We start from the raw sequence: 26950 nt of genomic DNA on the forward strand, positions 1-26950 counted from the left end.
GCAAACCCAAAATACAAGCCCTGTACCAATTGGTGGGGGTTTGCTTGAGGGAACCAAATGGTCCCGACTGGAAGTATGAGACATTTCGTTGTGCTTCAGAAGGAAACCGTAAACTGTAAGTTACATTGTTAATTTAGTTTGTATTTACTTTTCTAGTTTAAGTTAATTCAATTAAAGAAATTGTAACTACAATATTGTATCTACAATTACATTTAAAACATTGTTTGTTTTTCAACCATATCTGTTGACAATATAATTTCTTTATATATTGAAGGCTACATCCTGCTACCTTTTTCAGCTTCTCTATTTCAAGGCAATATTTACAAAAACTAAACTAAAACTAGTAATTTCCTATACAAACATGTTTCCTACTATTTATGCATAATAATCATCTGTTCTGTGCGCACGCGAGGGAACATGTATGCGCGGGAGAGCACGTGCACGTGGCGTCATTTAAACGGTGTACAGGCAGTTCTGATATTACGACTGCACCCCTGCTAATATCTAACACGGTACATTACAATACTAATATCCTTCTCTGAAAGGACGGCACGTGCAAATTCAATGTATGAGACTTTGGAGATTGAATGTATCCTTGTGCAATTTGATTATTCAGAGAACAAAGGTGAATCCTGAATGGAGGCCTTTTCACGGCAGCATTTCCCATACAATACATTGATTTATTTTCTAATATTATTTTATTGTCTTTTAATATCATTTAAAATGGGAAAAATCTTTTCTTGGAAAAGTTTCTTTGCCGAGCAGTGTATTGAGTAGCCGTGATGGTACAGTAATGGTGGCAATATTTGGCCATTTTAAGTCAGGAAACTAACGTTGAAAGTACGTGCAACATTTATCAAGCCACGACTCCAGTAAAAACAAGTCCCACCTGCACTGATGCCCCAACTTCTGAGTGGTAAGTAACCACACAAAAATCAACTGGCGAACAAAGATATGCAAGAAATGCAAGATTCCTCCAGAAAATAGTACCCAGAATGAATATGTATTTAAGTTGTAATATACAGTTGACAATTGACATATTTCTATGTGAAAAACAATGGTTGCTATGTCTTGATATATAATAATAATAATCATAATTATAAACTTTATTTGTATAGCACCTTTCATACTAGAATTGCAGCTCAAAGTGCTTCACAGCAGAAAAAAGACAGGCACAAAATGAGCACATAAAGTGCAGACATTAAAAAAAAAAAAAAAAAAAAAAAAGGTTTCCCAATAGGCCACCTTGTGTATGGTTTGATTCTATTGCTGTTTTAAAATGGACAATAATAAAAAGAGTAAAATAGTGCAATGCAAAAAATAGTAGAATACAATAGACAGAGTAAAATCATGCAATAGTACAGTGCAATAAAATAGTTCTGAATTATTGTAACCGTTTATAAAACCGTCTTTACCTTCCCTGTTTGATATCCACAGTTGGATATAGGAGGATTAGCAAAAATCTAATTATTGTGTCTTATTACTGGATCTTATAAACAAGTCACAGTGGAACAGTAATAATATGCTTCTCCAATGTTTTACCTACTTTATCGCTACACAGACATTAGACATTTTCTTGTGAAAGTGGTTGCCATGTTGTTGGAGGAGAACTACACAAGAATTCCGTGCAAGGCCAAGTTGACTCGCTCGTCTCCTGTCCTCTTGTTTCGTCTCCTCTTCTAGAATCTCGGGTGCAGAGCTACCTGCTGGCGTCCCTGGAGTCCAATCACCATAAGACCCCTCCTCCTCTCCCAGGGGGCCTGGCTCCACTCAGCAGGGAGCTGGGGGAGCTCGCTATCCGATTCGCTCGCCTGGTCAACTTCAACAAGCTGGTCTTCTCCCCCTTCTACCAAAGGATCCTCCAAGACATGTTCACCGAAACGGAGAGTCAAGACACAGAGACATAAACACTAAGCAATGTACTGTATGGGGAGCAGGCTGAATGGAGTAGGGAAGTGTTTCTTAAACTATGGGCTGGGACCCAAAATGCATTGCAGTGCAGACCTGTTTTTGGTACTAGATACCCAACGACGAAAGTATTAGTGTGTTTTTAATACATTTTGGTTCCAGGGTGAGACTAAATCTTAATCAATAGACCTCCCACGGGTGACATTTCCGGCTGCTCCCAAGTCTCTGAATTGTCCTGCAGCTATAGGAAAATAAATGGACTATTAACTCATTCAACGCCAGACCCGATGATAGTTGGGTTAACTCGCCGACCGTTCAGCGCCAATCACGAGTATAGTCGGGTTTTTATCGTTATTTCTTTTATTAGCGATATCTATTCATTTTCATCCTTCCAGCCTGATGTTATCATTGGGAATGCGTCTGAGCTTTCAAAAGGGCAAATACTGCCGCCTACGCCTTCCAGTTGGTATTGCACTCGATTAGAAATGGTGTAGTTTCTTTTCTGGGATTATCCAAGCCGTGCGGGCAGGGTTTAAATACTCAGGCGAGGTAGGCCTTTACAACGGTGGCATGGAACAGTAACCCCGCCCGCCCATTCATGTGTAACGCTCGGTAATGTGGGACGGACCTCCACAAGCAGTATTTGGAATGGCGATCAGATAATTGGATAATTTCTTTTGCATTACATCAGATACCAGGTAAGGACTCTATATATAAAATCTTGCGTTGATCTGATATTTCTTTCTACCCCGATCGTGGCTGTCTGTGTGTGTGGCTGTGTGCCGTTGGGTGCAGGAGGCGACTGGGGGAGCCTCGCGCTACGAGGGCCATTTCATTCTTGCATGAGGAAGGATAATGATAATCTAGCGTTGATTTCAGGATGATTAGATAATTGTGAGGATGGGGTTTGGCGGAGCCAAATAGCAGAACACAGGAGGAGAGAGAATGGAGTGTTTTTGGGTGTTTTAATATTGTTTCCCCAAGCAGACAGTTGGAATGTGCGACAGGCAGGTACAAGAATGTTCTTGGGGTTAGGACAGGTGCACTCCTTGTGCAGTACGGGGCAATAGACACAGGGCTGTGTCGTGGGCGAGAGCAGGAGCACTCCTTGTGCAGCACGGGATGTCCAGGTAGGAGGTGTACTGGAGCGGAGGTCCTAGGAAGGTAGTTTAACACTCCCACGCAGATGGAACAGGATCTGCCAGTTGAAGTACCATCTTGCTGATGAGGGCATGAGTCACAGCCGTGTTGAGTGAAGAGCTGGCAGCGTGTGAATCAGGGGATGAGACACAGCCGTGTTGATTGATGAGCTTGGCAGCGTGTGAATCCGGGGAACGGATGCTGCCCATAATATGGGTGTGAGAGGATAATGGGTGAGTGAGTCTTCCGTCGTGGATGTGGGGGAGGATGAGGAGGAGTGAAGAAGGCTCTCGCCGTGATTATGACAATAATCGGGTGAAAAATTACAACGTGTTTAGTGTATTCCACTAAAGGGCTATTATTGCGTCTTTTCCTGGGATTACTAAGAATCACAAACTATATTCATATTCAAAACGGTATAAAACTGAAATGTACGGATGAAAAAAACTATCCGTTTTGTACATATTGACTGGAAGCAACTCACTGACAATCGACGGGTGTATTAGACCCATAGCTATAATATAAGATATATTTTAAGCACTCGCAAATCTCACAGTCCCCCCATTGATTAAAACGATGGCGTAATAGCGCCCTCTGGCGCATTAAGCGATGGCGCAGAATGAGTTAATAGATTGTTCCTACTGTAGCTTCGTCTGTGGTCCATGCAGCTGTAAACAAAGCCTTCTACTATATATTTCTCTCTGATAAGGCAGGTGATTTTTTATTTTAAGGAAAAACTATCGGCATTGCAGATCAGGTCACCCGACGTCACCAGCGTCAGTGCATTCTCTGCAACATCCGGTCATGTTGGTGTTAGTAATTTGGCTTTTAAAAATTATAACGTTTCCCATTAGCCCCACATGCAGTATCAAGGACAGAATTACTGGTAAACGGGGGAAAGTCTGTTAATTTCTGCCATAGGTGGGGAAAAAGACACCGGGGCTTGATGTCATAATGACACAAACGTGGGACAGGTCTATTTGGGTCCCGGACAGAGGAGGTTTAAGGGTGGGGTTCTCTATAAATACTTACCTGTGATCAGTTTGCAAATTCCCCCTACTAATAGTGAAAGTTAGAAAAGGGGAAAGGAAGCGGTTCCCTAGTAAGTACTTGAGGGGTAACTTCCCCCTGGAGCGTGCTCCTTGAAGGAACATAATACAGACCCCTAACGCTGGCTACCATTTCAATTGCATTCACTTAACAGTGTTGCTTATTTAGATCATCTCAGGCCTTAGAATCGCAACCCCTACGACTATCATCTCCGTTGCATTCGCTTGTTACTTGGAAGTATTACTAACAGTTATGGAACAACATACTGAATAAAGAGAATGTACTAGAATAGCTAACAACTGACGCTGTACGCTGTCTTTTTAACCGGAACTGTGGGAAAGTTTTTGTACGATATCGCCTTCTCATGAAAATAACTGACTTTAGGACCAGACATGAGATGAGGGAGGGAAAGAATAATCATTGTGGAGCAACTTGAATAGACCTATGTACTATAGTATGTCCTAGTATATAGTATACGCCGTCCCGTCCCTGCTTGTCCGAGAGAAGCAAGTTGTGCTCAAGAAAAGGGCAGGGTTTGAGATCGGTCGATTTTTCCCTTTTACTTGTTTTTCAGCTCACTTATTTATTCATTTATGAATGGTTATGGTTGTCTTTTTTTAGAATATTTACTTTACCTTGATATTATACAGTGACTACACCTGTGGTATTAGTACAGCTTATGACTTATCACAGAATACGCAGCTAACATTTATTCACTGCCTCCATGCAAATGTGACTCTGTACACCATTAATGACGTTTATTCATTGCCTAATCACTTCAATCACTGTTACTGTTTTAATGTTAATCCAGTCACTTGTCAATAAAACACTGGTCCCCCACATAGAGCAATGCCGTTTAATTTCCTTGTCCCTTGATTCTGTGTCTTTATCTATCTTCACAGTGAGACTTCAACTGGGAGTTGATAGAGTTGTTGGGATGTGTAAATAGAAGTTAATTAAATTGATGAGACCATAATGACCATTTCAACTAAATAACGTATGTTGCTTGCAACAATCATATTGGACACTAGAGGGGGCTATAAACTAAATTGCTAATCTTGGTAAGCCAAATAACTTTTTATAGCACCTGCTCAGTTGTTTTCTGATAATGGTTTCACTATAAGCTTATATTCCTCTCCTTCTCAGCCAGTCCCTATGTCACCTATTGTGATGATGCCACCATAATGTTGTGAATCCTTTTTTATACACATGTTCTAATATGCACACACTGTTCTGCGTTGATCATGCCAAAGGTGGAAAAGTGAAAATAACTCTGACATGGGTATAGCTCAACCCCTGACCCACACAATTATTACCCAGGTATTAATACAGACTCAATGATACCATATAACAAAAACATTCATTTCCTTTTATGAGAATCCCCAATTTGTATAGACAGTTTGTGTGTGTGCCAGGGAGAAGGCACCAATTCAGTTCAACACAATCCAATTCAGTTCAATGGGCTTTATTCGTATAACATTTTACATGTGTTTGCACCCATTTTAAATAAGAAAATAAACCCATTGTACCCATTCTGCAATCTGTTCATACACTTTTCAATCAATCAATCAATTGTCTCTCTCTGGAGAAGACTATAAGCTAATTTCCCCAAATGTTGGCGTGTTCCTTTAAGATTGATTAGCGGATGATTACTTTTTGTTGAGGCTGAAGCCCCCTCCAGTGAAGCGTGGTCCGTCTCTGATTTGGGGCAGGATCAGTGGCTGCTCTGCATGGACCTTGCTCTTCTCCCTGTGCTGCTGCTCCTTGCGTTTCTGACCGAGACACTTCTTCTTGGTGTTCTGCAGCTCGCCCTCCAGCCTCTGATTCTCACCCTTGTATTCTTGAACCATAGACTGCCACATGTTCAGCTCTGCCATTAAAGCCTTCAGCTTCTTGGTCTTCTTCCTGAGCGTCCCCTGGTACTGCTGGAGCTGCTCCACTACCTCGGAGCCAGGTTGCCGCGTCAGAATGTGCTTCAAATCAACATACAGCTTCTCCTTCTCTTGCAATAGAAGCTCTTTGTTCACCATCGCTTGGTTCTTGGTGATCAGGAGTCTCTGGAAGGAGTGAATCTTCTTGATCAGCTCATATTTGCTCGGGTCACTGGCCTCCAGCTTTCTCCAGCGATGCACATTCATAGGGGTTTCCGTTTGCTCCTCTAAAATGCGACACCTTTTCCTCTCTTTGTTCAGCTCCCTGTGCATGTAGAACACCTCGCGCCTCAGGTCCTCCACGTTGGACACGGTCTTGTCTAGGATGCCCTTCTTGCTGCGGAGCCCCTTGATCTCCAGCTTGAGAAGGTGGATGTCCTCCACCCTCTGCTTGTACTCAATGTTGCTCTTGTTGAGTATGGACTGTTGAATCCGTATCCTCTCGTACAGCAGTGCCTGCTCGTTGTTGCGGCACAGCAGCTGGGTGCCCAGGATCTCCCGCTGGCCGATCACCTGGTCCAATTGCTTCCTTTGTTGAATCTGCTCGGTGTCTGCGCTGGCTATGATCTTAAGCAGCTTTCGCTCCTCCGCCTCCTGGCTGTCGATGTACTGTTTCGTCTCCCCTGCCTGCTGCTTCATCATCTGTAGGTCAACCTTGAGGGCGTCCTTCTCTTTCTCCAGACGCTGGTACTCGAGGAGCTCCTTGCCCAGTGCCGACTCCTTCCCGATGATCTCCTCCTTCAGCTGTTCCATCTGGTGGTTCGTGAGCTTCAGCTTTCTCTTCATCTCCGTGATCTCATCCTGAGCTTCGGTCAGGTTCTTACTGTAGAGGTTTCTGTCGGACCTGACGGCCTCGTAGAGGTTCTGCTGCTGCCTCAGTCTGCTCTCCGCCTCTGTGATTTTCTTCTTGTACTCAAATATATCGGTCTCTCCTAATCTAATGTCATCCATGTGCTGCAACACTTTACGTGTGAGGTCACTGATCTCGTTAATGTGGCGGTCACGGTCTTTCTCCAGCTGGTAGATGATCTTACGCTGCTTCTGGGCCTCCTCGCCGTAACTGCGGAGCTCTTGGTCCAGGTTCTTCTTGACCTGTTCCTGGAGCTTAACGATGTGCTGCTGCTTCTCCGTGGCGTCCGCTGCTTTGATCATGTTCTTATTCAAGACATCTCGCTCGCGGACCAGCTCCTCGTAGGATTTCTTGTCCACGTCTGATAGCTTTTGGAAAGCCTCGATTTCTCTCTCCAGGACAGCTCTCTGTGTTTTCAGCGTCTCCCTCTGGACCTCGAGCTCTGCCTTCTCCTCCTCCAGCTGGTGGCACTTCTTCTGGATGACCTCTCTCGTCTTGGTCAGTCTCACAATCTCCTGGCGCATTTGAATCACCTCCTCCTCTTTAATCTTCAGGTTGGATGTTTTATGTTGATTTTCTGCCGCAAGATGGTCTACGGTCATCAAGTGCTGCTCATTTTCCTGCTGCAGCTTGGTGTTCCTCACTTGCGTCTGTTCCAGCTCTTTGGTGGCTTTCTCACTCTGGTTCTTCAGCTCCCTCAGCTGTTTCTCCAGACTCTGCTGGTCCTCTTTGGCCCGCTGGCCTTGCTGGGTCAGGGTTTTGATGTCCACCATCTTGGTCTCCTTGTCTGTGCGCAGCTGCCTTGCCTCCTTCTCTACCTTCTCCTTCTGGCGCGTCACCCGGGAGATCTCGTTCTGTCGGACCTGGAGCTCCTGCTGGAGCTGAGAGATAGTCTCTGTGGCACATTCTTTCTGGGAGTCCTTCTCTAGCAGGGCAGCAATGTTCTTGGTTTCATTCTCTTTCAGAGTCACCACAGTCGTCCTCAGTTCATCCCTCTCCTTGGTCAGTTCATCTTTGCTCTTCAGCAGGTCATCATGGTCTTGGCCGAGGGATACGCCAGCTCCTTGTTCAACCAGTCTTGTCAAGTTTGTGATTTCTTGTTTTAAAGTCAGAACGGTCTCCTTGGCCGTTGTCTCTTTTTCACGAGCTGTATCAAACACTTTCCAAGCCTTTTCTATCTCCTTCTTCAAATAAGTAATTGTTGCTTGGTCTTCCTGGGACAACTTGAGTGCAGTAGCAACTTTGGCAGAGTTGGACACTATCTCTCCATTAAGCTCTCTGCATTTGGACATCAGTCTCTTCTCACTCTCATGGGACTTCTTCAGGGCATTGGCGAGCTTCTCATATTCCACACGGAACTTGTCCTGCAGGCTCTTGTCCCCAACAAGCTCATTGAGGACTTCATGGACTTCAAACTCCAATAACTCAAAAGAGTTGTCCTCTGCCTCGTTCCGTCCTTCTTTATCCTCCATTGTGTTTTTCCTAAATAAATCTTAACAATTTCAAAATATGTGTCATTGCATAATAATTAGCATTGTATTTGTGATCGGTGTTATACCCGTTACCATTTCATATCCAGCCGAACGCTGTTGTTGTCTTGGTTGCTAAGCGTTGCTAAGCTACTCTCTCTCTCCTCCCCCACCCTCTCTCGTTCTCACATTCCCAATAGGTTCCAGCTGCAGCGCCGGAGAATCCTCTCACTGGGCAAGCATGTGGCAGCCACGAACCTGAACCTACTTTCTATAGAAGCAGCTGGGAGGTGCACTGTTTTAAGTGAGCATGTGTTATTGGATTGATTGATTGAACATTTTATTAATGTCCGCCTTGTTTCGAACTGGTTATGCTTAGGCCCTCTTTCGAAGTCGGTTATGCTTAGAGTTTGGAATCAGGGCTGGTGGTCTATCGCCCTGCTCTAAAGATAAACTCTAAGCATAACCGACTTCGAAAGAGGGCCTAAGCATAACCAGTTCGAAACAAGGCGGACATTAATACAATTTTCAATCAATCATTCCAATAACACACGCTCACTTCATTCTTAGATGGCATGCACCCCTACTTCGAGAAACTTCCGTACTTTCCGCCAATCGGCGCGCTCAGTCATCACTCACATAATAAACCTCTCTATAAAACAGGGACACGTCCCCAAGGACTTCAAAATTGCGAGAGTGACCCCTCTGCACAAAAAGGGCAGCAAATTAGACCCAGGCAACTACCGCCCTGTTTCTATTCTTACCTCCATCTCGAAAGTCATGGAGAAAATAGTCTTCGAACAGGTCGAAAAGTACCTGACGGAAAAAAATCGAATCTACAAATTCCAATCTGGCTTCAGAACATCCCACTCCACTAACACATGCCTCTATTTGAACGACCACATCAAACAAGAAGTGGACGCGGGCAAATACTGCGGCATGGTCATGCTGGACCTACAAAAGGCCTTCGACACTGTCAATCACTCCATTCTGATTGACAAGCTAAAAGCAATTGGTTTTGATAGCTTATCAGTGAGCTGGATGCAATCCTACCTGGAGGGGAGAGAACAGATGGTAGAGGTAAACGGTACTCTATCCCCCCCCCCTCACAGTGAGCTGTGGTGTTCCACAAGGAAGCATACTAGGACCGCTACTCTTCCTAATTTATGCAAATTACATGTCGTCAGCCTGTGACTGCAACTTGTTCCTGTTTGCGGACGACTCAGCCCTGCTGGTCTCTGACAAGAACAAGTTGCAGGTTGAAAAAACCCTCAGCTCGGAACTAGGCAAAATCTGCATATGGCTCGCTGATAACAAACTATCATTACACATGGGCAAAACAGAGTCCATTCTCTTCGGTTCAAATAACAAACTCCGCAAGACCGACGGCTTCTCAGTTGCAGTGGGTGACAATATTGTCACAAGGAAAGATGAAATTACCTACCTGGGTTCCATCCTAGAGGCAAATCTTTCCTGTGACAAAATGGCATCCAATGTAATAAAAAAAGTCAACCAACGAACTAGATTCTTGTACCGGATCTCCTCTCTGGTAAACAAGAATACCCTGAAGACTCTGGCAGGAGCACTCATTCAAGGGTACTACGACTATGCGTGCACCTCATGGTACCAAAGCACCTCAAAGGCGCTTAAATCAAAATTACAAACATCACAAAACAAATTGGTCAGACTACTACTTGACCTTACCCCCAGAACCCACCTCACCCCTGCCCACTTTGACAACCTAGGATGGCTTAGAGTAGACGACAGAGTACAGCAACTTGCAATGGGCCTGGTCTACAAGATACACTATACGACTAAGGTACCCATGTACATGTCAAAATACTTCCCAAAGGTCAGTGAATACCACAACCACTACACCAGAGGAAGCTCAACAAATCATGTTAAACCCAGATTCGGCTCAAACAAGGGACTAAATACGTTTCGCAATTATGCCACATCAATGTGGAACGCCCTACCTAAAGCTGTAAAGGAATGTGAATCCCTACCCACATTCAAAACCGCTCTTAAAGAGCACCTACGGGAGGCTGCAATTCGAAACTGGCCACCGTAAATGCCCAAAACCCCCACCACCTCCTAATAGACAGTCTCCTCCCCACCGCATGTATATATTCCCTACCCGCCGTATGTATATCTCTCTCCCACCCACCCACCCCCTCCTAATGTACAGTCCCCTCCCCATCATATGTATATACTCTGTCAGGATCTAGGGGTAACAGTACTGTATATTTGAATACCGTTTATGTCACAAATGTATCAGTACTAAATACCTATATGTCCCTATGCCATAAATGTCATGTATGTTGTGTATGTCATAAATGTCTATATGAATTGAAAATGGGGGACCCTGATGGAAACAAGACAAACGTCTTTCTCAGGTCTGCATCTACTGTATTGTACCCATTCTGCAATCTGTTAAATAAAGTTTTCATTCATTCTCTGTGGCTGCCACAGGCGTGATTTTTTTCCGTAGCCTCTGAGCGAAGACGCTCTTTGATTGCAGCGAAGAAGAAAAAGACGCTCTCCGATTGGCTAACCCTAACCCTAAGCATAACCACGTCGAAAGAGGGCCTAAGCATAATCACTTCGAAAGAATGCCTAAGCATAACCACTTCGAAGCAGAGAATATTATGTACAAGGCGGAAGAGACCCTTCGGAGCTAAACCAGTCAGAGAGGGTCTTTTCTTCTTCGCTGTACGCGGCCTAGCCAATCAGAGAGCGTCACAAACAGTACTGTATTTGCAAATCTGGTATGTCATAAATGTATAGATGTAGCGGTACTGTCTTATCTGTTTGATTGATTGATTGAAAAGTTTATTAACAGATTGCAGAATGGGTACAGTACAGTACAGCTCAATACATACAATTGTTAAGGGGATGCAGACCAGAGAAAGACTTTCGTCTTGTTTACATCAGGGTCCCCCATTTTCAATTCATCATAACATATATGACATACACGACATACAGATAGACAGTACTGCTACATCTATACATTTATGACATATCAGATTTGCAAATACAGTACTGTACAGTGGCGGACTGGGACACAAATTCAGCCCGGGACATTCAGACGCACCAGCCCACACACCGGCCCACGCACCGGCCCCGAAACCGGCCCACACAACGGGCGTTATGAAACACTTGTCCAGTATTAAACAACCCAAGGCTGTGGCTAAGGAGTCAACATCAGGGAGACCAAATCTACACACCGCCCCTAGATGTGCACTCATGCACAGTGCACACACACACATACATATACCGTTACTTCCCGTCATTGGCATATGTTTTTTTTTTACTAACATCTTAGTGCCTCATTAGCCTAGGGATTAAGGATACATGAAGTATTAACTACACCATAATAATATTGAGGTTTTGATCCATAGAAAGTAGGGATGTCCGATATTATCGGCCGATATCGGCATTAAAATGTGATATCGAAAAATATCGGTATCGGTTTTAAAGAAATAATATTTTATTTACATTTCTATAACCTTTATTTACCCAGGCAAGCAAGTAAGAACCAATTCTGATTTTATTTATTGTCAAAAGTATGCATAATGTTGTGTTAATTCCACAACAAGAGATATGTAATGTTAATTACCTGAAATTATTCCATTTCTTGGGGCGGGAAACCCTGCATATATCGGTATCGGTTGATATCGGTTGATATCGGTATCGGAAATTAAGAGTTGGACAATATCGGTATATCGGTATCGGTAAAAAAGCCAATATCGAGCATCCCTAATAGAAAGGTCTGTGCTACACAATTTCAGTTAGATTGGATTTATTGTCCTTTAATTTGGCACTCATGACATTAGTTGCTTGCCGTTTAATCAACATTGAAAGACCCCCCACTTCCTCCCAGACACCCATTCCAAGAGCCTGTTTTCTCTCTCTCTCTCTCTCTCTCTCTCTCTCTCTCTCTCTCTCTCTCTCTCTCTCTCTCTCTCTCTCTCTCTCTCTCTCTCTCTCTCTCTCTCTCTCTCTCTCTCTCTCTCTCTCTCTCTCTCTATGTATGTGTCTCTCTGTGTGTGTGTGTGTCTCTCTCTCTGTCTCTCCCTCTCTCTGTGTGTCTCTCTCTCTGTGTCTCTCTCTCTCTGTCTGTCTGTCTGTCTGTCTGTCTGTCTGTCTGTCTGTCTGTCTGTCTGTCTGTCTGTCTGTCTGTCTGTCTGTCTGGACTGGGCTCTCTCTCTCCCCTCAGGGTCAGCTGTGCTGGACTGGGCGCTCTCTCTCCCCTCAGGGTCAGCTGTGCTGGATTGGGCGCTCTCTCTTTCCTCAGAGTCAACTGCATAAGAAGAACATCAGCAATCAATAATAATGGCTTGAATTCATACAGCGTTTTTCAGCCTTTTGAAAACACCCAAAGTAGTAGTAGTAGTAGTAGTAGTAGTAGTAGTAGTAGTAGTTTATTCAGTCATCATCTCACACAATACAATATACCCCATCATTTAACAATATTTGATTTTACAGTGACTGAAAAGGTACAGACTGAAGCATAATGCTTATATATGCCTGTCCTATATTCTTAACAAAAATTAAAAAAATTGGCGGCTACGTGGCGTAGTGGGCAAGGCGCTCGCCACAAATACTGGAGACGCTGGGCTCGCCTGTTCGAGCCCAGCGCTCCACATTGCTTTCAGTTTAGCTGGTCGTTCATACTAATACACATTGGCCGTATTAGGGGGTGGGAAACTGATGGGTGGGGATTGGGCGTTGTGGACAGCGACTCCTACAGGTCGGTTGGTGTGCCTGCACAGTAGAATCAGGAAGTGTCGGGGGCAGCGTGAGCCTCCCACGCGTTACTCCTCGCCACTGAGAGATCGAGCTGCGCAGGTGAAAAGATGCGACTGCTGTTACCTCAAGTACCGGAGGGGACTTGTGCTATGTATGACTTAGTCCACATTGCAGCCGGCTTGTGGGAGGCAAGAAACAGCGTTCGTGACAGGGGAGGGTTGAATTGGATGATACGAAATTGGGATGGGAGAAAATGTAGAAAATGGGAGAAAAAGTGGATAAAAAAAAAAGAAATTAAAAAAATTAAGACTCCAAAACAGTATTCTAAAAGAAAATAGCAAAAGAAAACAGTATTATTCACCCCTGTAGTTTTCAAAAATAGCTTTACAAATTTTTCTTAAAAACCAAAAGCGAATTACTCATTCTTAACTGTATATCAGCATTGTTCCACAAAGCGCTTCACAGAAACCATCAAGCATTCACACTCACACAGTCATACGCTACTGGTGGTCGTGAGCAGCATCAGCAAACACAGCTGCCCTGTGGCAGACTGACGGAATCATGTCTGCTAATCAGCGCCAACCACCATCAACAACCTTCATAAATACATTCAACATTAATGGAATAGGCTAACTACCAACTTAGCTGTAGCAGTTAGCTGTTATATGCAATCACATATGTTTAACTACGGGGTAGTAGTTGACCTAGTTGTTAGCTTAAGCTAGTTAGCTGTGGTTATTTACAAACATGTAGATGAGACTAATCATATACAGATCGAGAACATGGCTAACAGTTGGGAATTCTAAGGTACATCTTATTTAAGCATGTAAAATGGCAACTAATCAATTCAATCAATTAGATTACCAATAATAATATCAACATGAAAATTTGGAAGGGAACATAATAGTATTTTATTTTAGTATTTACTATTATAATATTAGTAGCCGATTAATTTGCAGCCCGTCCTAGGTTCTGATTGGCTCTCTAGGTTAGCACTTTAGCTTCTGATGCTGTGGTGGGCACTAGTCCTAACATTGCTAACTAAACTTTTAGTCAGAGAAAAAACGTCACGAGTCACAACTATTTACGTCCACGTGCTGTAAGGAATCAGGAATACGGAAAGCACATTGTCTTGTAATAGAATGACTGAAATCACTGCAAGAGCTAGTATAGGCTAGCTAGCCCTCATGAACCGGCAGACACCAACAGTAGAATATGCACTAGGCTACTGCATGCACCTGTCATGTTACTGTTGGTTCCTTCCACTTGAACTTCATCATCATTAGCAGCAGCAGCGGGTAAACATGTCTGTAATTTTAGAACATTGTTCTGCGTCTTTTACTAGCAATTTTAGTTTTTTAATTCTAGCTTTTTCAGCTCCATCCTTTCTTTTTTTGCATTCTCCATTTCTGCGCTTCTAGGCCTACTCGCGGTTGGGAGGAAACGTGAATCTCATTCACTGATGTCTCATGTCTCATTCAAGACTGGCTAACAAAAGCATGTCTTTCACTTAACACCAAGAAAACAGTGTGTATGATGTTCACAAAGTCACCAGTAGAGGTCACTCACTCTAATGTGTTTCTGGGAGAGGCGGAGCTGGACATTGTACATTAATTCAAGTATCTTGGGGTCACATTTGACTCTACATTGACCTTCAAAAAGTCATGTGAAGAAAGTGACAAACAGTCAAGTTTAACATCGAAAACTTCAGGCAGATCAGGCCCTGCCTGCCAGTTAATGCTGCAAGGATGTTTCTGCATTCAATGATTTTATCACACATCGAGTAGGCCTACTGTTTTATCAACTGGTCTCTTTTATATGTCACTACTCTTACACCAATATAATTACTCTACAAAAAAGCCATAAAAGTATTTGATAGGAAACCAATTTCATTTCATCACTGTAATGTTTTAGAAAAACATAACATGCTAAGTTTCGAGAATTTCCAAGTTTTCAAATATACTTGCTTCATGTACAAGGTTCTGCATGGACTTGCCCCTCCCCCATTGAATGAGTTCATCCAACAGAAAGCAGACACTGGCATTACCACCAGGGCCATCAGTAGAGGGGACTGTAAGGTGCCTTTTCGGTATACTACCATTGCAAAAACTGTGTTCTCTGTTAAAAGTGGTAACTACTGGAATAGCCTGCCAGTTGTGATTAGAGAGTGCCCTACATACTCCATGTTCAAGACCCATCTTAAACTGCATCTTAAGGCAAACCAGAACTGTGATAATTTTTAATCTGATTTAGTTTATGCAACTTGTTTATTGTTTTATTGCCGGCCCACACACTGGCCCACACACCGGCCCACATAATGGCCCACACACCGGCCCACATATGGCCCACACACTGGCCCACACACTACACCGGCCCACACACTACACCGGCCCACACACCGGCCCACATTAGTGGCCCACACACTGGCCCACACACTGGCCCACACACCGGCCCACACACCGACTCACACACTGGCCCACACACCGGCCCACAGACTGGCCCACATACTGGCCCACACACCGGCCCACACACCGGCCCACATACTGGCCCACACACCGGCCCACACACTGGCCCACACACTGGCCCACATTAGTGGCCCACACACCGACTCACACACTGGCCCACACACCGGCCCACACACTGGCCCACATTAGTGGCCCACACACCGACTCACACACTGGCCCACACACTGGCCCACACACTGGCCCACACATCGGCCCACATTAGTGGCCCACACACTGGCCCACACACTGGCCAAAAAAATAATAATTAAAAAGTAAAAAAAAAAAAAAAAAAAAAAAGTATAATTTTTTTTTTTTTTTTTTTTTTTTTTGGACCAGCCCACTTTGGTCCCGGCCCATCGGGATTCGTCCCGAACGTCCCGATGGCCAGTCCGCCACTGGTACTGTATGTCATATATATTATGTCCTGATGAATGGAAAATGGGGGACCCTGATGTAAACAAGACGAAAGTCTTTCTCTGGTCTGCATCCCCTTGTGTGTATTGAGCTGTACTGTATTACCCATTCTGCAATCTGTTAATAAAGTTTTCAATCAATCAATCAGTCTTCGCAAACAGAGTCTAGTGGGGGGGATCACGCATGCCTGCCTGCCACAGGCTTGCCCCTTGTTGAGAGGATTCTCCGGCGCCGCAGCTGGACCCTGCTCCACATTCCACACGTGATGACGCGGCGGGAGGAGAAGCAACAGGCAGCTGGCTGCTCGCGGACGAGGCGTAGAGTCGCACACAGCAAAAGAAGAAGTTTACAAACATGGATCCCTCGCCTTAAGAAACGGAGACGACAAGAGGCACTTATATGTTAAACCGTAACTAGTCGACCGCGCCACGGAAGACTGCAGGTTTGTTGTGTAAATAGCTAGCTAGTTACGCGTTGTTTATTCGGAGCTTAATGAAATGTTCGCTCTGCCCTCCTCGTGAACAAGATGGACGCGGCGGCGGCACCGTTGCAGAGTTGAGCATCATGGTGGTGTGGAGCAGCATGTTTCCTGCTGACGCTTCCAGGGACGACACGATTTACTGGTCTTATTAAAAGGTTGGTTTATTATTCTTCGTCGGGGATAAACTTGATTATTATTATTATGTCAAGCATGTGTTTATACCTTTACATGTCCCGGGCCTCTTGTTAATTATAGGATCACATGGTAGAAAAATGGATCTAGCCAACTTCTTCTGGTTGTTCCTCTTTCTCCAAACAAGGAAGGCTCTATATGCTGGGCCAGGCTAAAGTACGTTAGCCGACTAACTTATATAAGCAAATAGGCTGGCTAACATAAGTGCAATCAAATGTGTACAAGGACACTTAAAAGCATGTGCAATCTTGCCTTGATTTACTAGGAGAGGTTGTGTTGGCTTAGCCTAACTTTATTGACGTCCATTGAAACGTAATGTACTACACGTTATTGTGACTGAATGTTATGCAATAATTCGCGATCATCCCATAATAACGTTTAGCTGTAAAGTGTTGGGTTAGCCCCCCCCCTCTCTCAGTCGAACATTACTTCTTCTTCTTGTTGACCCTTCTTCCTTCCTGGTGTTGATTGACGAGACAACAACCCCCAACAGTTAGCTAGCAGCAGCTGTGGCCAGAACAGAAGGTTCAACGGGTGTGTTGTTGATGCCCCCCCCCCAGTACATAGACACACTAGTTTCAAGTTTCTTTATTAGTTGTCATACAGAAACACAGAATACTTTAGCATGAAATGCTTCTTTCTGTTTGGCTCCTGAGTGTGCTAGATAAAATAACAAGATAGTGTAAAATAGTATAATATAAGTATAAAATAGAAAGTCAGGTACGTAAACGAGTGTAAACAAAACAAATGTTCAATATACAGTATATATGTACAGTCTATACTATTCCATGTCGTCGTGGCTTATCGTTTTTTCAGGCTGTTGGATGCTAGAACCCACGGCCCTAGGAAAATATTTACATTTATTTTTAAATGTATATTTTTAGATGGTGGGAGTGGTTGGGGTTAGGGGTCGCTTTATATAAACAAACTTTTAATGTTAACAAGTTCAAGTTTCTTTATTAGTTGTCATACAGAAATACAGAATACTTTAGCATGAAATGCTTCTCTGTTTTGCTCCTGAGTGTGCTAGATAAAATAACAAGATAGTGTAAAATAGTATAATATAAGTATAAGATAGAAAGTCAGGTACGTAAACGAGTGTGAACAAAAACCCCCCAATAAAACGCAGATGACCCAGTGTGATCGAGCATCAACCTTTTTAGGATTGGGTGTCTTTTCAGTGCATGGGTATCGGGCTACCTGCTTTGGCACAGACAAGGGCACCAGGCATCGCAGCTGTTTCTGTTTGGGTGTCCATCACCGACTCATGGCACCTTGGCGAGCACACACAGGGTGGACATTAGCACCATCCCCAGCCATATGCTGTGTTTGGTTTCACACAGGGTGGAAACTAGCACCATCTCCAGCCATATGCTGTGTTTGGTTTGTCGATAGCCGTTACGCAGGTTAACCATTGGTGGAAGCCCCCCCCCACCAGTTAACTTTCAGAGGTTTTCCCCTTAAGGCGAGACACTGCAGGTGAATAGTCAAATATACTTTTTTTGTTGATTTTGAGATTTTGTTATATTTTGCTTCCTAAACATGTCTTCTATGAAACTAGTGACAATAAAACGTCTAACACACATTTAGTTGTTTATTTTACATCATTTTGCCTTATTGCATCCATAAATGTGCACATATCTAATGGGGAAGTGCCTCATTTGCATATATAAACATACATTTCAGAAAACTTGCAATATATTTTTTCTTAGTTTATATGTACATAACAAATTTGGAAAGTTCCATAGTGATATCTATTCAAATATTTTTTGCCTATTAGAGGGTACTACACTGTACTACACTGTTTGTAGCCTGTGTGTAGTTCTGTTCAGTTCAATAACATCATTATTATTATTATTCAGTTATCAGGCATGTGTTTAGGTTGTCTATTACTAATGGTTTGATTACGTATTGTGTTTGTAAATATCTGTTTAAAAAAAAAAAGTATGGCATTTTACAATACAGAACTTTGAAGGCGTTTTCCCAAAAATGAGTTTTAAGAGTTTTTCATCATACTCTGAGCCAGAAATCTCCACTTCAGTAGCACTCACATACACCAAACCTTCCAGTTCTATTCATATCTATGTTCTGAAGGTATTTACAGAAGGGTTTGTTGATATCGCATTCATACCCTGATTTATATCACATTTTATTCCTAAAAACATGGCGAAATATGGAATTTTACCATAAAAATGGACTGAATGGAGTATTTTCTGATTTATGGAGTGATAAAAAGAGATATCCAAAATCCCCTCTGTAATAACCTTTGGCTCTAATATGTCAACAAAATGAAACTATAGTTTTGAAAATGGCTTTATCCAATGTTCAGATTTCTGTCCTGGAATTATATGCAAATTAGTGCATATTTAAGTAGATCATGCCTCATTTGCATATTTAAACATACAATTTCAGAAAACTTGTAATACAAAAAAGTCTTGTCTTAATATAAGTAATCAACTGGGGAAGTTTCATTGTGATATCTATTAGTTAATCTTTTTACCCTATTCACCTGCAGTGTCTCCCCTTAATGTAGTTATAACAAAAGCCTGTTGTCTTTGTAATTGAAATTATCTAGGCTACATGTCCCATTTATAGTAAGAGTCGGTCCTTCCTCAGCTAAGTAAATTGCTATATATACAATTTGTATCATGTTGTTTATGGCTGTATTATAAACGAATGCAACGTGTTATGCTATGCTACACAACCTGTAGCAGAACCAACTGGATTTGGGAGCATAACCACAACCCGTCTCTGCTAAATAAGGGAAAGACCGGCAATGACTTAGCAGATAATATCATCTCTATTTTGGACACTACTTTACTCAGAGGAGCCACTACTAATTCATTTAAAATTTGCTTTTTTTTCTTGTTGCTAATGGGGATACAGTTATTCCACGACGGTTCAATATTTACCTACGTTTTGGGGTCTCAGTGGTTTTCGGTACACATGTTGTGCGTAAGGAGAAAAATAAAATATTGATTTATTCCAAAATTAGACTAAACAAACTATCTTAATTTAGCTTCTTAGGGGAAAAAAAGTTTTGCAAATGTATACAAATATGTTTTCTATTTGTATCACAATATTTGCTGCGTTATCTGTGGTTATGGTTACTGTGAGTGTCGTCATGTTTGGCCTCTCCAACTTCCACTCAGTCACTGCATTTGTCAATTCCTCTGCCGAGTGAGCGCTTGTATGACTTTCATACAGGGGGCTGGTTTGAACTGTACTGTGATGTTCATCTCCCAATCTGACATGGACCGTCACAGTGAGGTAACACTCTGTTGCTAGAGGTCCAACTATCTGTGGTTAGTACAAGACTCTGTGTTTTTGCCAATTCGCCTTCAATGCCTTTGCGTGTTGTTTCATTGTGAGGTCAGGAATCACTTTGGTGGTGAAAAATGTACGAGACTCAGAGGGCACATCATGCGGATTGGGAGTTTTCATTAGGTGACGAAAGCCCACATCTCCAACCACCGAAAGGGATGCAAATCTTTTGCAATGAACTCACTGCACTTGTTATATTTGAGTGTTTGTGAACTGGTAGGATAGGCATCAGCACGTTTTTTGTGTGATGTTGCTGGGTGGTGAGGGCCTGGCCGCACAGATGTGCGCTCGTATTGGAAGTGTTTCCATTTACGCAGGTGACACGTCATTTTTCTGTGAACTGTTTTTGTTCCCTCGTCGCCATTGTATTCAATGCTAAAACCAAAATGTCCCCACACTGCTGCTTCTTGACTCTTCTCGCCATGTTCCATCCAGTGTTGTGTGAAATGTGGCTCCAGTGTTGTTGTCATCACCCCAACATCTGAGCAGTGATTGGATATTTTCTTGTGGGGAGGGGTTTCCTCATCTCTATATTGAGAAGCGTGGCAACCATTTTTTTTTATATATTTTTTTAATTATAAATGGCTTCTATGCATATAAGGCTAACTAATAAGCAAACTTACCAGCCAAGCCAGCATTGTACTGCTTGTGGCTAGTGCTAATCTTCCACTATAGGTACTTAGTGGAAGTTATTTCGCAATATTTTGCATGGCGCTATTATGTCGATACATTATGTGATACACCCCTAATACTAAAAGCTTAGAGCTGACAATTGGGAGACTTGTTTTTGCAGTATGTACTAGATGGTTTGTTTTCACAAGGATACAGCCAACTGGCTTTTGCATCTGGCTTTAGCTACATTTTAATACCTGTCCTTGGAACACAGTGTTTTATATAACCCTATTTAGGGGTTTGGTGCTCTTGCTCACAGGTACCTCAGCAATATATTGGACCCCATCCTGGAGATCAAACCACCAATGTTTCTTCTTACTACTAGGCAGTCTCCCATACCAACCTGCCAGCCTAACCCCGCTGTGAAGTATTTTGTATTGGCAGGGCTTGTTTCATGTTGCTGCCCAGACACACGCCCCCTTCTCTGCCTGTCTGAGCCTGTGTGTGACCATTTGAATAGCTAGGAGGGCTGCTTCAGCTGGGAACACCTTTCATATGAAGCAAAACACCTTGCATAAGCCATGCAGCGGCACACTGTGTACTTGTGTGTGTGTGTGTGCACGTGTGTGTAACAAAGAACTGCTGTCTTATCACTCAGTACATGTATGATATTGGCTTAAGGCTGGAGGAGGTGCTAGCCTATACCAGGGGTTCCCAAAGTTTTCAGGCCGCGACCCCCGAAATAACAGTGTCAGAGAGCCGCGACCCCCACTATTATAGGAGGTATAAAAAAAAATTCTTAAAAAAAGATTTGATCTTTTATTATTATTATTATTATATATTTTTTTATATAAATGGAAATGTATGGTTGAAACATGCAACCGTTCAAACGCACACACACTAATAAGCGTTGGATGCTTTTAACCAGGGCCGGACTGGGGAAATCATTCAGGCCAGGAAATATAGTGCGAAATATAGCCCCAGTCAGGCCACTTTTTAAGCGGGGGGTCTGGGGGTCCCCCACCAGGATTTTTTTACAAAGACTTAATTTCCTGCATTCTGGTGCAGGAATTGTTTTATTTGTACCCTTTAAATGCCAGTGTTTGTGATGGCATGACTGCATTAAAAAAATTATTAAAAAAAATATTTTTTTTGGGGATTTTTTTTTTTTTTAATCATCTGGCGACCCCCCAACTCTGGGAACCCCTGGCCTATACCACTGACGGCCTATCATTTTTCAAATCTATTGGTCTGGGTTGAGGAGGTATTGATCTGTAAATGTCACAATGTTTGTGTTTTTTTTTACGTGTATATTTGGGAACTGGCATTAAGTTACGCAGTTCTTACCGTAGCGTAATATGCTATGATCTTAAGCTGGTGTTGGCACAGTTTTACGAATGCCCGTGAATGTGATTAGCTTGTTGCAGCATTTTTTGAACCGTCGAGACGGGGAGTGGATTAGTATGGAGGGCCGTGTCTCTGGCTCACGGCTCATATGAGAATAACATTTAGATTTGATGAGCCCTCTGTACCAGAAGAGACTACACACAGCCAGGGTGAAAAAAGTTCAACAGCCCATTGCTTACAGCAGGAGTCAATGTGGCCTACATGATGAATCCCCTTGTGTTGCTACTGCTGTGTATGTCAGTGAGTTTCACCACTCTCCTCTTATCGGGCTACTGTACCAGGTCCCCCTGGGTTTTTCCGCTGGCTCTGCAGTTCTACTTTGTGTGAAAGCAACACTCCAGTGTAGTGTACAGGGACGGTCACGGGCCGGCGTTGCGATGATGGGATTTCCCCCCCTCTCCCGTTACAGTAAGCCAGTTCCCCTCGCTGGTAAAGGTGACGGGACTGTGCGGCTGTGTGCCGTCTGTTTTAATGTTGCCACAGGCTTTTGGTTTGGCCGTGACTTTTATCTGTTGAGAAGATAACCATCGCGATTACACAGGGAAGTCTCATGTGATGGGCAAGGGGAAGGAAATGTTCTGGTCATTTGATCTACGTTCTGTGTGTCCGACGGACCTGAGCCAAGTCGGTACACATTGTTAACATTCGGGATATTCGTGTTGATGGCATATATAGAACTGTGTAGGCTATTTCAGCTGTAACCATATCGCACCGTAAACATGTCATTGGCAACGGCATGGCATCGTGTGTCAGGATTCTCTCATATAATAAGTGTGTACAGTGTGTATGGGCGGTTTCAACTTGACGACGAAAACAAACATAGACCCATGCATCCTCGATTTCCTGTCGGCTGTTTTATTAGCAAACACTGCGACTAGAATACAAATAAGGGAACGGGTCTGCGTCGTCGTAAGAATCCTTTTATACCACTGGGAGACGAGATTGAACACGGATTTAGGCTTGTATTTCTTTCTTAGCAACAAAACCTAGGCCAGGTCTAGAGCGTTCTAGATTAATTTAGTTGTAGTTCAGCTCTGGCTGTCACAAATCTTTAGATATAAGAAGCTTATTGTCCCTAACCCCCCCCCCCCTTCTCTTACTCTTACAGGTATGGCCGCACAAGTCTCCATATATCCACCACACCTGTACTCAGCTCAAACCAGTGCCTTAGGAACCAGCAGTAGTACCAACAAACCCACAGGTGAGCCCCACCCCGGCAGCATCACCAGCAGAGCTTTTCAACAACACGTCCCGCCCAAGACCTACGTAATTGGAGTCAACTACGGCATCGCCTATCCCAACAACGTCGTACCACCCTCAGCCGGGATCGCTTCAACGGGACCCCGTAGAGCCATACGGGTGGAAGAGCAGCCACCGGGGACCGCCGAGTCACAGCGAGAGGAGCGAGCCGAGATCCAGGGTCGGGAGCCTCTCGGTCAGGGCAGAGGCCCACAGGAAGTGCGCCCTCGCGGGGATAGCAGTGGCACTCCGGCGGGAGGAGGCCTGGATTGTGGCCTGCTGAGAAGGGCCTGTGTCGGAAGAAGGGATAGACGGACGGGTGAGGAGGAGAATAGAAGAGCGAGAGAGGAGGGCGCTGGAGACCTACAACTCCTAGACGGCACGGCGGCCCCGAGATGTGAGCAGAGGACAGGCGAGGGTGGTGGAGAACGACCGCGGGAAAACAACCGGAGAGGAGCCATGCAGATAGTGGAAGACGCTTCTACACTACCTCCACCTGCCACCATGTTGCAAACCAGCGCCGGGAACGGCACAGAGACCGTCGGAACGGGGGGAGGATGCCAACAGAGCGGGACTGAAACGGGCATTGAAACCGGCGCCGCGGGCACCACCGGGACGGTGGTCGCGTCCGAGGCAGCGGGCACCGCGCCCAGAACCGGTTCGGCGGACGGGGACTACCAGTTAGTCCAGCACGAGGTTCTGTGTTCTATGAAGAACAGCTACGAGGTTCTGGAGTTCCTGGGCCGCGGGACCTTCGGGCAGGTGGTGAAGTGCTGGAAGAGGGGCACCAACGAGGTGGTGGCGGTCAAAATCTTAAAGAACCACCCGTCCTACGCACGCCAGGGACAGATTGAGGTGAGGAGCTATGCGTGTGTATCTCTGTTGGTATCTTATCAGCAGGGCGGAGGAGATGTTCCTTTTTTCTTTTTCCCCTCCTTCCCCCACTATCCTTCCTATTGACATAGATCAAACCCCATCCCCGTTTCTTGATCCTCCAATCACAACCATGTGAGACCTTTTGAGGTCCATTCGACTAATGGATAATGCCTGTTTTCTTTCCTTGCTTAGTTTTCATGCTTTTACTAGCATCATTATTTAGATATAGCAATGTGTATTAATATTGTTGTCAGAAGAGGCTAACGGCTATTACACCTCTAGCAATAGGAAGAGCTATAACACTGGATCTCAGCACCCAGGGGCGATGAAGGGGAATGAAAAGGGATGTTATGTCAATGTGTGACATTTTGCACACTTCCTCTCGTGCAGTTAAAAACATCTCATTGGATTATATCACCAACATGTTTCGTAGTCTGTTGCTATTGGTACTTATTTTTCCCTTTGCTCCCATCCTCCTTGTTAAATGTAGATCTGACCGAAAACACGTGGAACGAACCTCCCTCGACCCGGTTTTAATTGTGTGCCAGTTGGTGGCCGCGGCGTGACCAAGGGTGTTCATTTCCTGTTTTTACCCCCCCCCCCCCGCAGGTGGGCATCCTGGCCCGCCTGAGCGGCGAGAACGCGGAGGAGCACAACGTGGTGCGCGCCCTGGAGTGTTTCCAGCACCGCAGTCACACCTGCCTGGTGTTCGAGATGCTGGAGCAGAACCTGTACGACTTCCTCAAGCAGAACAAGTTCAGCCCCCTGCCGCTCAGGATCATCAGGCCGGTGCTGCAGCAGGTACACGCACGCACGCACGCACGCGCACGCACACACACACACACACACACACCAGGGTTTCCATGAGCAATTATTTTGGCCGATAAGATTCAAATTTCCCGGCCAAATGTAAAATTGAACGGCCATATCATGTAATACATGTGCGGTCATAAAGAAATGGATGAAAACATGGTTATAGGGGAAGTAATTATTAGTACTTAATGGTCACAGTATCGTTGAATGGTGATCCGTTTAGTGAATAAATTTAACATATTATTTTTTTGGCCATGATGGCTATTTACATTTGCAGACCAGTTGCAATGAGCTAGACAGCTGTTTCCTGGCTGACGAAAACCCCTGACGCACAAACACACATGTACTGTGTACACAACACCTGCAGACGCACCAACTTTTGCCCCGCCGTTACTTACATTTCTACTTAAATAACGAGTGATTTATTTCACAACTTGAAATCATTAAAGTTATACTGTAGCACGTAAACACACTGTATAAGCATGCATACACAATTAGATGCAGGATTAGGTCTATACACACACCATGAACCTTTTTGGGTCCTGACCCATAGTTTAGAAGAAACTGTTATAGGGGTGGGAATCGCCAGAGACCTCACGATACGATACTATTGCGATACTTGCGGCACGATACGATAGTATCGCGATTAAGCATTACATCACGCGCAGGAGTGGTTTGTGAACAATAAACCATGCCTAGGGGTGGTCGTTAGACCCCCCTAGGCATGGTTTATTGTTCACAAATCACGACTGCAAGTGGTGTAATGCTTTTATACAACTGCCACATTCATCCAACCTTATTGCTATACAATAAACACACATTAATCGAAGATTTATTGAGAACCATCCGCCAGAAAAAGTAGTTCCCACAACAACAAAAAAGAGAAATTGCCTCCATGTGGACGCAGCTCGGAAGTGCATCCAACCAACTAACACATCCAACTGTCTTTCAACTAAGACATCCAACCAACTAACACATCCAACTGTCTTTCAACTAAGGCATCCAACCAACTAACATCCAACTGCCTTTCAACTAAGACATCCAACCAACTAACACATCCAACTGCCTTTCAACTAAGACATCCAACCAACTAACACATCCAACTTTTCTTTAGTTTTTAATTATGAAGTTAGTGGTTGTTATTGGAATGATTGATTGAAAATTTTATTACCAGATGCAGAATGGGTACAATACAGTACGGCTCAATACACACAATTGTTAAGGGGATGCAGACCTACTTTCTATAGAACTTCATTCTTAGATGCTTCTATAGAAAGTAGGTAAAACAAATTAAAAAGTTTTCTTTGCCCTATAGGAAAAAAAAGTTTTCTTCGCCCTATTTTTATTTATTTTTTTAAATCTACTGTAGAGGGCCTAAACTTAACCAGTTGGAAACCAAGTGTACAGTAATAAAATTAGCAATCAATCAATCAATCAACTCAATAGGCCATGCTCACTTAGAACAGCGCAGCACTCAGCTGCTTCTACAGTCAGGTGTGTGTGTCAGAGCAAGACTCTCCCCCGCCGTTGCAGACAGGAGTGTGTGGGGGTGTGTGTGGGGGTGGGTGGGTGGGTACGCCAGCGTCGGACAGTGTGAGAGTGAACGCTGCAGTCAGGGGGAAGGAAGTAGAAATTTAAAATAATAAAATAATCAATCAATCAATCCGCGATTTTTCTTTTGTTCTAAAATGACTCATGACCCATCAATTACATCATCCAACATTGTTTAAAGGACTAAGACATTCGCCATGACAGAATCGCTTTATATTTAGTCGTTATGACGCTATCAACATATCCATTTGTTAAAGATTATTGTCCGCCATCTTGTTTTTGCCGACTGAGTGATCCTGGCGGAGTGATGTGATTCGGTTGTGGGCGGGTCCTGGGACCAGGAGCGTAGAATGGTCCCTATACATACGTGTAAATGGACTGTTTCAGCCAATCCGAATCGAGAAATTTGCATGCCGTTGTATAATACTAAATATATC

The 26950-nt window shown here is 43.9% G+C and overlaps 3 protein-coding genes across 5 annotated transcripts in view; 2 read left to right on the plus strand and 1 right to left on the minus strand.

The window, feature by feature from the left end:
- Positions 1-4918, plus strand: part of tcp11l1 (t-complex 11, testis-specific-like 1) — a 43127-nt gene extending 38209 nt beyond the window's left edge. The window contains exon 11 of the mRNA XM_084316880.1: positions 1684-4918. Coding sequence (XP_084173006.1) covers positions 1684-1907 — 224 coding nt within the window. The 3' untranslated portion in view covers positions 1908-4918. The remainder of the gene's footprint in view (positions 1-1683) is intronic.
- Positions 4919-5747: 829 nt separating this feature from the next.
- Positions 5748-8351, minus strand: LOC311229458 (cilia- and flagella-associated protein 58-like; the record flags this gene model as incomplete). Its single annotated transcript, XM_084315539.1, has 1 exon — positions 5748-8351. The coding sequence occupies one exon, from the start codon at positions 8349-8351 to the stop codon at positions 5748-5750; it is 2604 nt and encodes an 867-aa protein (XP_084171665.1).
- Positions 8352-16347: 7996 nt separating this feature from the next.
- LOC311231068 (homeodomain-interacting protein kinase 3-like) overlaps positions 16348-26950 on the plus strand; it is an 81659-nt gene continuing 71056 nt past the window's right edge. For all 3 annotated transcript variants that reach the window (XM_084317536.1, XM_084317538.1, XM_084317537.1), the window contains exons 1-3: positions 16348-16654; positions 23143-24128; positions 24759-24950. In XM_084317536.1, coding sequence (XP_084173662.1) covers positions 23145-24128; positions 24759-24950 — 1176 coding nt within the window. In that variant the 5' untranslated portion in view covers positions 16348-16654; positions 23143-23144. The remainder of the gene's footprint in view (positions 16655-23142; positions 24129-24758; positions 24951-26950) is intronic.

Source organism: Notolepis coatsorum (assembly GCF_963971535.1).
Source record: "Notolepis coatsorum genome assembly, chromosome: 6".
Lineage (NCBI taxonomy): Eukaryota > Metazoa > Chordata > Actinopteri > Aulopiformes > Paralepididae > Notolepis > Notolepis coatsorum.